This window comes from Paracoccidioides lutzii (genome assembly GCF_000150705.2).
Source record: "Paracoccidioides lutzii Pb01 unplaced genomic scaffold supercont2.23, whole genome shotgun sequence".
NCBI classification, from domain to species: Eukaryota; Fungi; Ascomycota; class Eurotiomycetes; order Onygenales; family Ajellomycetaceae; genus Paracoccidioides; species Paracoccidioides lutzii.
In genome coordinates this window covers 285,026-296,091 of record NW_015440969.1, presented here as the reverse complement: position 1 = coordinate 296,091, position 11,066 = coordinate 285,026, and the positions used below count along the sequence as shown (strand labels likewise).

General features: G+C 49.1%; 2 protein-coding genes across 2 annotated transcripts; both read right to left on the bottom strand.

Annotated features, from left to right (window-relative positions):
- Positions 1–3,186: 3,186 nt before the first annotated feature.
- Positions 3,187–5,109, bottom strand: PAAG_07315 (N-terminal amidase; the record flags this gene model as incomplete). The annotated part of the gene is made up of 2 exons (XM_002790732.2): positions 3,187–4,427; positions 4,881–5,109. 2 exons carry the CDS (start codon positions 5,107–5,109, stop codon positions 3,187–3,189), a joined length of 1,470 nt encoding a protein of 489 aa, XP_002790778.2.
- Positions 5,110–5,891: 782 nt separating this feature from the next.
- Positions 5,892–10,418, bottom strand: PAAG_07314 (hypothetical protein; the record flags this gene model as incomplete). Its single annotated transcript, XM_015846197.1, has 8 exons — positions 5,892–6,985; positions 7,088–7,291; positions 7,346–7,850; positions 7,957–8,444; positions 8,567–9,527; positions 9,597–9,776; positions 9,846–10,093; positions 10,148–10,418. 8 exons carry the CDS (start codon positions 10,416–10,418, stop codon positions 5,892–5,894), a joined length of 3,951 nt encoding a protein of 1,316 aa, XP_015700632.1.
- Between the last annotated feature and the right edge of the window lie 648 nt (positions 10,419–11,066).

Here is an 11,066-nt window from a genome sequence, read left to right as displayed (position 1 = left end):
GCAGCCCTCCACGAAGCTGTTGGCCAGGGATGTTTCATGGGTTCCAAAACCCGGGGATTTTTTTGGAGGGGCCCGCTACTTATGATTGGGGGTCGTGGGGGGGAAGTCGCTTTGCCCGTGGTAGATGGGGGGGAATTACCCGATGAGGTTAATTTTTTGGGGGGGGACGATCGGCTTTAAAAAGGGTGAAAGGAAAGGGGAAAAAAAAAAAAAAAAAAAAAAAAAAGGGGGGGGGGGGGGGGGGGGGGAGAGACGCGACAATGATGGCAAAGATGTTAAGGATGAACAGAAACAGCAAACAAGAGCAGTGACGCGTCACCCTTGAAAGGGGATCTGTGTGAAGGGGGATGAGGGATGATGGGTGACGTTGATGATGAAGCCAACGATGGCGACGACGACGATGGTGAGGTTGATGATGATGATGATGATGATGCTGATGATAGAGATGATGCTGATGCTGATGGATGAACACGATTTCTTACTGTTTTGTTTGTTTTATCAGGTGACAAGAGGTCACCTGCTTTTCTCTATAACTGGACGGAGCAGCTCTATAGATATATGTGCTTTGGACGAGGAGAAGGATTGGGCAAAATCCGTAATGGAAATAAAATGTAACAAAAGGGAGGGGCTGGGTTTGTAGAGCCGATGAGAAGAGGGGAGAAATTTGGTAAATAAACCAACCGGTTGAATTAAAAAAATAAAAAAAATAAAGGGGAGAGACGGAGGGGGGCGGCGCGGGGACGAAGCTGTGATTTTGCGGAGGTTTGAAGTTATAGAGAGAGTCGAGAGTCGAGAGACACGAGAGACCGGCGAAGGGCGAGGGCGAGGGCGAGGGGACTCACGTGGCGAGGAGTTGGGCGGGAGAGGGAGGGAAAGGGCTCTCGCTTATTAAGACACCTTCTGCAGAGAGGATCCGCATAATAATGCAGTGACCAACCACCAACAGCCCAGCTGCTACTTATTATTATTATTATTATTATTATTATTATTATTATTATATGTCTATCCAACCTTCCTGCCTACAACCAACTACGCAGGAGGCCTGTTGCCGGCACATTCATCAAACGAAGGGGGGAGACGGCTGCTCTCTGTCTGCGTAGCATACCCCAGACTCTCTCTCTCTCTCTCTCTCTCTCCCCCCCCTGTGTCGGTCGGTCTTTTACACCAAATTCCTGCTGTGGTGATTCCAACGCAGACCACCAACTCCCCACACCACAGAAAATACAGCCATCCCTCCCCATTTCCAAACCCACTAACCACCACCAACCGGTTAGTTTTCCAGTTTTCCAGTTAGTTTTGCCATGCCCCATCCCCTAGTGTAATATAATAAATAAATCAGCATTTCCTTTTTCTTCTCTCTCCCCCCCCCCCTCCTCCTCCTCTGCCGGGTCACATGCACCAAGTCCCGTGTCCAGCCAAGCCACATGGGGACCAAGTCCCGTGCCCTGCCAGCCACCCAGACGGCGGCCAATCACAGCGCCTCCCCAGCGGCCCCCGTCTGATTGGCCCCCCTTCTCCTTCCCCTTCCCCCCCCCCAACCGCCCTCACCGCCCTCACCGCCCTCTTGCGCCCTCCGATCACGCGACCCCGTCTAGCCTCTTTCGTACACGTTTGCGTCTGCTAAGCCACTTTGGGGTGCAACCAACTAACCTGTTTGGGGTAGCCAGGAGGGGGGCCCGTGCGCGGCCACGTGAGGCCGGTTTCTGCGTCTCTTTTGCAGGACGGTGCGGGGGGGGGGAGATGAGGGAGATGAGGAGGGCGAAGGGGAGATTTAAATGTGAGAAGCCCGTTCCCTTTTATGGCGGTAGTCGGGAGGGAGGGGGGAGGAGGTTTGCCCCCCATCTCCCCCCCCCCATCTTCCCCCCCATCTCCCTATTCCATGCCATCCAGTTCATGCCCACCACCAGTCAGCGCGATTGCACATGCATGTGTAATATGTATGTAGTATATATATATATATATATATATATAAAACAGGCCCTCCGATAAAAAGATCGGCTGTGATCCCTGCTGTCAATCATATCATGGGAGCTCTCCTCGTATAACTAGTTATTGGGTTGGTCCGTTGCACGGGAACAGAGCAAGGATGCACATACACACACACACACACACACACACATTGTGTCGGCAGAGCACCACCCCACCTCACAGAAAGAAGTAAGAAGGAAGAACGAAAATAAAGAGAAAAATAGACCCCCCAAGCCCTCGGAAGACTGTCTCGTCGCCTCGTTGTTGCCTGCTGAGAATGCCATGTTCCCCGTCGTTCGAGAAAAACCCTGTTTTCCTCGCGTTCCTTGCTGCTAGGTGCCAACAAACCTGCTTTGGGATATTCCGCTGGATCTATCTGCATCCATTGTCATGACGCATGGTTGCTGCAATAAACATTAAATCAAAGGACGCAGCCCTTTTTTTAGTCCAGCGCCAGAGTCTCACATCGGGAGCCTTCTCTCCATGCTTGCTATTCCTGCTCCGGCTCCCCCTCCCATCTTAGCTATTCTAACGTCGTCTGTGGCTTGAAACGGCTTCTTCTGTTACACCACTTACAGGCTATGAAGCTCCAACCTTTTTTTTTCTTTTTTGTTTTTCCTTTTTTTTTTTTTTTTTTTTTTTTTTCTTTTCTTCTTCTTCTTCTTTTCTTTTTTCTTCTTTCTTCTTCTCTTTTTTCGATTTAAAGTTGCGCTCTTTTTGGTTTAGTTATATAGAGATGGCGAGGGGGCCGAGGAGGGAACTTGTGGGTGTGAAACGTCACTGGATCCGAACAACCGGGCCTAGGGATGCGTAGTTGAGCCCGTGAACAGAAGTTGGGCTTTTCTAGAGCCACTTTCGAGGGGGTTTGGGCCTGGGCCCCCGGGGGGTGGTGGGGGTTCTGGGGGTGTGGTTGAGGGGTCTGATATTCGGCCCCGGGAAGGTGTGTAGGGAGCGTATAGCTTCCTTATGTCCTACATCATTACATCATTACATCATTGAAGATATTCATTTTGTCCGCAGACGATATCCAATGGGCTCAGTCACGGAGGTATCAGTTTTGTATTCTGCGCACTCTGATTCTTATACTCCGTCCTCAACTAGAATTACCATCGCACTGTAAATTTCCCTTAAAAGGAGTGAGTATTCCAAAGTAGATTCTCATCCAGTCCAGCCCGAGGAAAAACCACACGTAGAAACATTCTTGAAACATCGCATCCCTCATCCTCTCCCTCCATCCCAACTAACCCGAAACAACATCTTCGGCTCCAACTCCGTATCAGCAAGACATACCCCCTCCTCCGCCCGTCCCAGCATCTCCCAGACTGCGATTTCCGCCTCCTCTACCGCTCCCTTCTTCCCCACCCGCACCCCCACTTCTCCACCCGACACAGATCCCTCATCACTACTCCCTTCCTCCCCATCGATCTCTCCCATCCTCCTCCTCCTCCTCCTTCCCCCCCGCCGCCTAAACCCCACAACACAGCTACTCCCTGCATACCTCGCCACCCCATCCCCATCCTCCCCAATCTTCATCCCACCACTCTCAATCCCGACCCTATTAGCAAAGACAACAACAACCTCCCCTTCCCCCTCCCCCTCCTCCCCTCCTCCCCGTTCAAGAAGAGGCCAAAACCTCGAAACCCAGTACCGAAACGTCTCCATATCCGGCATCCCCTCCACGCCGCCCCCTGTCAACTCCGCCGGCCCCAACTGCGTCAGCCAGGCCATGGGCAGGAGCACGAGGCGGGCGCCCGACGCCAGGACGTGCGTGGCGAATTCGTAGCTGGTCCAGGGGGCGAGGAATTTGTAGGGGTTGATGTCCATGCAGATGCCGATGGCGGTGGGGGTGGTGCTGGTGCTGGTGCTGGTGCTGGAGTTCGGGGTTGGTTGTGGAGCGTCGGGAGCAGTGAAGGGGAGACGGAGGTTGAGGAATCCCTTTCCGTTCCGTCCCTCGGCTGCCCATGGTTCGTCCGTGTAGTAGAGGAAACGCTTTTGGTAGTTGGAGAGCGTGGAGCCGGTGGGGGAGACGATGAGGGCGGAGTTGAAGCGGGGTGGGTCGTCGTTGTTCGTGGTACCATTAGCATCGTTGTCATCATCTTCGGGGAATGCTGTGGTGATGGCCCTTTTGTTTCCCCCTTCTGTAGATTTGGTCCTGCCTTCGTGGCCAGGAGGTTGAATGTTGATTTCAGTTTTATTATTGACATGGGAAGTAGCAGTGCCGTTCCCGCCCTTTGGTGGCAATCCGTCACTATGCTGCTGCTTCTTTTCCAGAGTTGATGGCTCTGGTGATGTCAACGACGCTGAGTGGGAATTAGTTCCCGCCCCTGCAAGCTCAGGATATCCCACACACACGACGCATCCGAGACGGCGCGCCGTGCTTTGGGCCCATTTGGCTGTTGGCCCAGATTCTGATGACTCGAGACATGGCCGGATGGCCTCCAGGGACGGGAAGTTGTAGCCTGGTTGGGAGAGTTAGTAGATGTTTCTTCTTGCATGTAAAGTCACGGCAATACAGTGTTAGGGGACGTGTGACTTGTATAATGGGAATATCATGCATGTACAAGGGGAGATAACTTATTAGGTGACTGTCACACTGTTTGCACTGCAGAAGGACTTGGTATAGAATGAATGGAAAATAAAATAGAAATAAAATAAAATAAAAAAAGTATACGAATCATGCTCAAGCAATCAATCAGAATTGAAAGATATTCCCTTAAATTCCCCTAAATCCCCCTATCCATCCCCCAAGATATGAATGTGAGAGAAACATCAGACCAGCAACCCTTCCATCCCCACAAAATAAAACAAAAAATTGAACATCAACAAATACAGTAAAAAAATAAAAAATTAAAATTAAAATAAAAACTTAAATAAAATAAAAATAAAATAAAAAATCCAAAGCAAGACCTCACCACTGAATGCCATCTCCGGCAAAACCAATACATCCAACAGCCCACCGGCACCACTGCCAGCAGCAGCGCCAGCGGCAACGTTAACACTACCTCTTCCCCCTCCTCCCACAGTTTCGCCCTTGAACTTCGCCAACCTCTTCTCCAAAATATCCACCAGTGCGTTTGCACGACTGATATTCCCTTGCACATCGCCCAGGCGAGGCGACAGTTGAAGGGTGGCGATTCGCATCCTCGATTGGGAGCGACGTTGGATTTGAGCATCCGAAGCTCACGTCACTTAGCGAGTGGAAAGGGGGAGAGGAGGGGAGGAATGGAGAGCTAGAGGAATGTAATAGTGGGTGGGGATATTTAACTTTTAGTTTACATAGTTTCGTAGATAATAATCTATATATGAACACGAGATAGAGAACGAGAGAGAGAGAGAGAGACTTCGAGTTTGATATCCATATATGTCCAACAAAACCGCGGTTCGGCATAACTAGTCATGTGACGACTGCTAACTTGCAACAACAGCCCCTTCATATTTGTGATAAAAAGGGGTAAACTATTTACGAGTCTGGAGGCCAGGCAAACTTTCCGGTGCCATTTTTGTAGCAACAAGGGTATATATATTAGCAAACATGAATATAATCCAAATTCCGACATGTATACCGTCTCGTGAAGAAAAAAAAAAAAAAAAAAAAAAAAAGTTAAAAGATTGTGAAAACGTCTCGAGCGCGCCATCTAAACTCTAAAGCAATGGAATTCTGAATTCATAAAAGTAAAAGCATCCAAGACATTGCATTCCCATTCCAATTCCATCCATGTTCGCCAACCTAGACGATGAAACCCGAAAGATATGGAGACAAAGTACAGTACATACAATTTCAAAATCACCTCGATAAAACGCCAAACCAGTGCACACTATGTAGGCCAAGGATATATTTGCACGTCAGACAAAGACACGCTCAAGTTAAAAGAATAAACACATATATAACATTCTTTTGCAAGTACGTTAATATTCTATCGTCATCAAGACGACTCCCCACGTTTCTGCCGTTTATGCTTGTTTTTCCGAACCTTCCCATTCGATAACTTGCTACTAGCAGCAGATGAGGCAATGGGCAGAGACGCCAACCCCTTTGCGCCCGTTTGGCGGATTCTCTGCTCAGTGCGGGACAACGTACGGCCAAGGCCAAGCCGAGTTTCAGGGGCAAGTGCCACGTCGTATCCATTAACGAGGATATGTGAGCTGTTCGTTGCCCTCGAGCTTTCGGGTCCGGTGCTGGATCGACTGAAACGAGAAGTGGAGGCAGGAGACATAGGTGTGGACATGGGCGTCGACATGGACATGGACAATGGTTTCTGAAAGCCAGGGATATCAGCACATAAGTGTTTCCCATTGGCGAGGTTACTAGCAGCCAGGCGAGCAGCGGAGAAGAGGAGTTCGTCTTCGTCGATTAAAGGTTTGCTGGTGGTAGGAGGTGGTGGGAGTTTCGGTTTCGTACTGGAACGATTTAAGCTGAGGAGCTCTTCGACAGTGAGTATGCCTTCGGACATCCTTCCGTTCCCTTTGTACTGCTCTTTAACTCCTTCATCTTCCTCTTCGGCAAAATCTGCTTTTCGTTTTGCAATCTCCTGTTCTATTAATTCCCTTCTGGCAGCTTCTTCGCGCACCATCTCGCGCTCGGCGGCTTCCCTCCTCTCGATTTCTAGCTGTGACGCACGCAACTCTGCCTCCTGTCGTCTAGCCATTTCCTGCAGGGTGGCTTCCCGTTTGGCAGTTTTGATTCTCTCTTCCTCTAGTCGTTTGGCACGTTGCAATTCTTCTTCCTTCCTAGCTCTTTCTAGCCGTTCAAGTCTAGCAGCCTCTTCAGCCGCGGCTCGTCTTCGCTTACACTCCAGCTCAGTTTCACGTCGAGCAGCCTCCCTTTTCTCAGATTCTATCCGCTTAGATTCCATTTCTTCTTCTTGTTTCTTCTTCTCGACAGTCTCCCGTTTTGCCGCTTCCTGCTCTGCCGCCCTCAGCTCTGCAGCTTTTTGTTCATTATCAGCCTCCCGATTTGGCTCTTGGGATTTGTTTAACGAATTAGCAAACCCAAATTGGGGTGCCGGTGGTTTAAAAGCTACAGGACACGATTAGAACCAACGCAAAATTTTAGGACTTTGGTAATCATTTAAGACACAGAGCATAAACAAAAATGCAAAAGAGCCAAACAATAACTTACCAGGCGACTCCACGGATGCAGAGAAAGGCGACGAGAATATATTCAACACAGTGGTTGCCGGTTGATCTTGTCTGAAACTTGGAAGCCCCGAAGTTGAAGAGAACATAGGCGCTGTAACAGTAGGAGCGCTTGTTTCGGCACTAGTAGTATCTTTGCTGGGTTGGCCGAATGACCCAGAACTCGCGAACGGCGATGTTGTCGTCCCTAAAATATGTCAGCCGAAGATTTCTACGCTACAGGAAATATATGATCCATTACCTTTCCCAAAAGTGCTAGGCTGTTTGGCTGACTGAGTGCCTGGGAAAGGTCCAAATAACCGTTCGCGAGGTTTTGCTCCATCAGAAACTCCAAGAGGCTTTTCAGTGGATGTTGTTTCTTTCGGCTGGTAGGGAGAGATAGAGGGGGTAGGAGCAGCCTGTGAAAAGCCCTGGCTAGAATTACCATTTCCAAGCTGGGAAGAACTCGGTTGGCCGAATGAAATTGCTGACGTTCCTAATTTGAATACTGGGCCACTGGGAGTCGAATCCCCAGTTTGAGGTTGTTGAGTGTCTTTCGAGACACCAAAGGATGAACCAGGACTGGAACCAAAGGAAGATCCTAAATTCGCACCGAATGTCGAGAAGGTGGGTGGCTTAGATTGAGAGGCAGATTCAGATGGCGAAAATGGATTTCGGGAAGGCTGTCCGAATCCCCCCAGGCCTGTGGCCAATTGGGGTGTCAAAGTTGCCGGCTCAGTTTGTTGCTGGGGAGCACCAAATGTAGACTATAAACAACCGTACAGTCAGCAACTAAAAAAATAATTCAAATTGTAAAGTAAAATGCGGATGGGCGAGCACTAAATTGCTAGTCACTACAGGACAAAATCTCACCGGTTTCCCAAATCCCGAAAACGGCGATTGCACCTGTGGAGTGAAAACAGGAGCCGCTGGTGATAGTGTCCCTGGCCGGGGAAAAGATGGTTGCTGCGTAGAAGGAACGCTAGATGAGAAAGGTCCTCCTGCTCCTGCTTGAGAGAAATTGGCTGAGCCAAGATTAGGCTCTTCGTCTGAAGGAACCGAAAAGGCTGGTTTGGAAGATCCCATAATTCCGTTCCTAGATTCAGATTTTGGAGTCATTGCATCGCGGATTTGATGCGCGTCTTCGTCATCGCTGACAAATAGTCCGCCGCCATCATCTTTGAGCTCCAATCCTGGTTGAGACACCGCGTAGGACTGTGACAATAACGCCTCATCGATCATTCCCCGTCTGGCAGCTTGTACAACGTTCATCCCAAGAATAAGCGCCACCAGGGTCCTCCCACAGCGTTTAGATTCGACATACTCATATGAAAATGTTTGTTGTGATGATGGCCGGAAGGCTATTTGTTATTGAGCATTAAATTAAGTTAGATTATATGTTCACAACGATCGATGAGTCAAGATGGGACAGTTGGGGAGAAGCGCATTAAAGGGGGCTTATTTGGCTGTTGGGAACACGCACCGACAGAATCAAGTGGACGCTGGCCCCAATTCAGATACATTTGCCCATCAGCGTTCGTAGCGAGATGCAGATCTTGCTCTTCGCAGAACTCGATTGTTTGATCGTTGTCATCGAAAGCCAACACCTCAGTGAGGTCGTCAACAGTCCACTCTTGGTTTTTGCTTTGTTGCGAAAGCGGATGTCGACAGTATGCTTTCCATATCGATCGGATCGCAGTCTGTCGGACCTGGTTAAAGTATATTTCCGCGATGCATGCTAAGAGGTACGGCACGCTGTCAGATTGGATGAGCCGAAAGAAACGGGAATAGAGTCCTTGGGCAATGGCATTTGGTCTTTTTGCATCCAAAGTACCCTGGTACTCCCAAGTATTGCCTGCAGCAGCAAACAACTCAAGTGCAACCTGGACACGAGGTGACCGTAGCAATTCCCGGGGCCATTTTTGGACTCTGGATTCGAGATCCGGGCGTTGATCGTGTATAGAAAAAACGATGTAATAAGCCCGGAATTCATCCTCGTTTGGAAATTTAATTAGATCTCGGTTGTCATCGTAATAGTATAATAAGGATAATAGCGTATTGTTTAATTGTTCCCGTTCTTGGTGGTGATCAAAAGGCTCGGAGTTGTCTGGACTAGAGAGGAGATGGAGGGACACAATATGAAATCGGGCAATTCGTTCAAGACACTTGACAGCAATTTCGACGTCTTGGACCTGAGTGACTTGTTGGATGGACAGATCGTTACGAATCGAGCGGGTTCGATCCCAGAGAAATTTGTGCGTAAGAGCGAGGGTTTCGTCATCTTCTACAACATGTCGCAGGAGGTAGTTCATCGTTTGTAGAAGGGTCTTCGGAGTCCTAATGTCCGAAGGTAGCTGCTCATCATAGCCAGCGGCAGATCTCCTAAATCTTTTGAGCATTTTGTCCTCGACCGTCTGCGATAAGCCTGATTCGGGGTCGATAAACTGGAAACAACAGAATTAGAAATCGGTTACAAAACTTTTTCAAGGCCATCAGGGTAAAAGTATTAAAACCTTTTCGCTCTTATCAACCATCTTTTGGACAATGCGCTCGACACGTTCGAATTCGGGGCACATCTCCGTGCAGGTGCCTGTCGGGGTAATGGCGCTATTGAGGGACACCGGTTGGTTCGGGTCAGCCATCTGTCCGCTTCTGATAGCTTCAGTACGCTGCTTAGCACGGTCAAGTTTCAACTGTAATGGTGATCTCCGATTAGCTTTGAAATATTCCTAGCGTGAGAGATAGTGGATCGAAAATGTTACCTGCTCATAGCGGCTGTTGTAATCTTGCGGCATGCCGAATTTCGCACTTCCGCCCTCACCAAAATTGTCATTTTTTCTACGCGGATCCCTCGAACGATCAATGCTGCCAGCATTGGAGATTGCGCCAAAGGGCGAAAAAGATCGCGATGTCTGTCCATTCACAGGTCGTGGACTAAAAACCTGAGGCTTCACACCATTCTCCTGATTCCTGAATCGTGATCCATCCAGTGGGTTTTTCTTTTCAGACCCTAAATTGCGACTTAGCTTAAGGCACAGATTGTTTATTTTGTTGCTTTCATTACCTCGGAAATATCCAACAGTTGACCTGTTAGATGTACCATTCGAATGTGTGACGCCGCCCGCTATATCGCCCCGCCTACCACGGCCACCTCTGGGTCCGCCACGCCCAGCTCCCCGGGATCTAGCGCTTCGTGTGCTGTCATCAGTGCTTCCCTGAGGCTGGGATCTACCAGAACTGCCCCTCGACATGCGACCCCGAGCAAATGGTCCAGCAACCCCACGTTTGGAATCAGTAACGCCTGTCAGCAGTGAGCCCCTCGACGGAGCCGACATCCTGTTTGCCCTTACGAAGGCAGGAAATCAGTTGTGTCATACATTTAGATCATGCCAAAGAAGAAAATATTATCCCATGAGTGAAAGAGGAAATCAATCAGCCGACGATTTGCGGCGGGCCTCCAAATAAACAGAAGTTGGAAGAGGTACAGGAAACGGGAAAACCGGGACGCGAGGGAATAAGGATCCCGGAGAGGAGGGGGATATTTTAATTTAAAGATGAATAAAAACGTTTGCCTCGGGAATTGGTGGATCAAAGATATCAGGTAAGGAGTGGTCGGTCGAACATGACGTTTGCAGACAAACTGATTTTTGGACGTACTTTACGTGAATCTTTCATATAATATCGTCATCGGAGGTTGCGGCGTAAAAAATATTTGTCAAAGGTGTCGTTGGTAGGGATCTGCTGTAGGCAGACCAGAGGTAACGCTATTTTAAATGATTCTCCGAAGCCAAACTTATTTCTCTTTAAGTATGCCGTAGCTTCTCAGTTTAGAATTTCGATCGTAGGATCTTTGGCGAGATAGAACTGTTCCGGAGGCAAATCGTTGCAGGCGGGTTGACGGACGCAGGTAGACAACGTAGTCGTAGTAGGCTCCGGAGTGTTAACCTCAACTGCAAGCAACGCAAAAGGGAGTCAGTCCCATG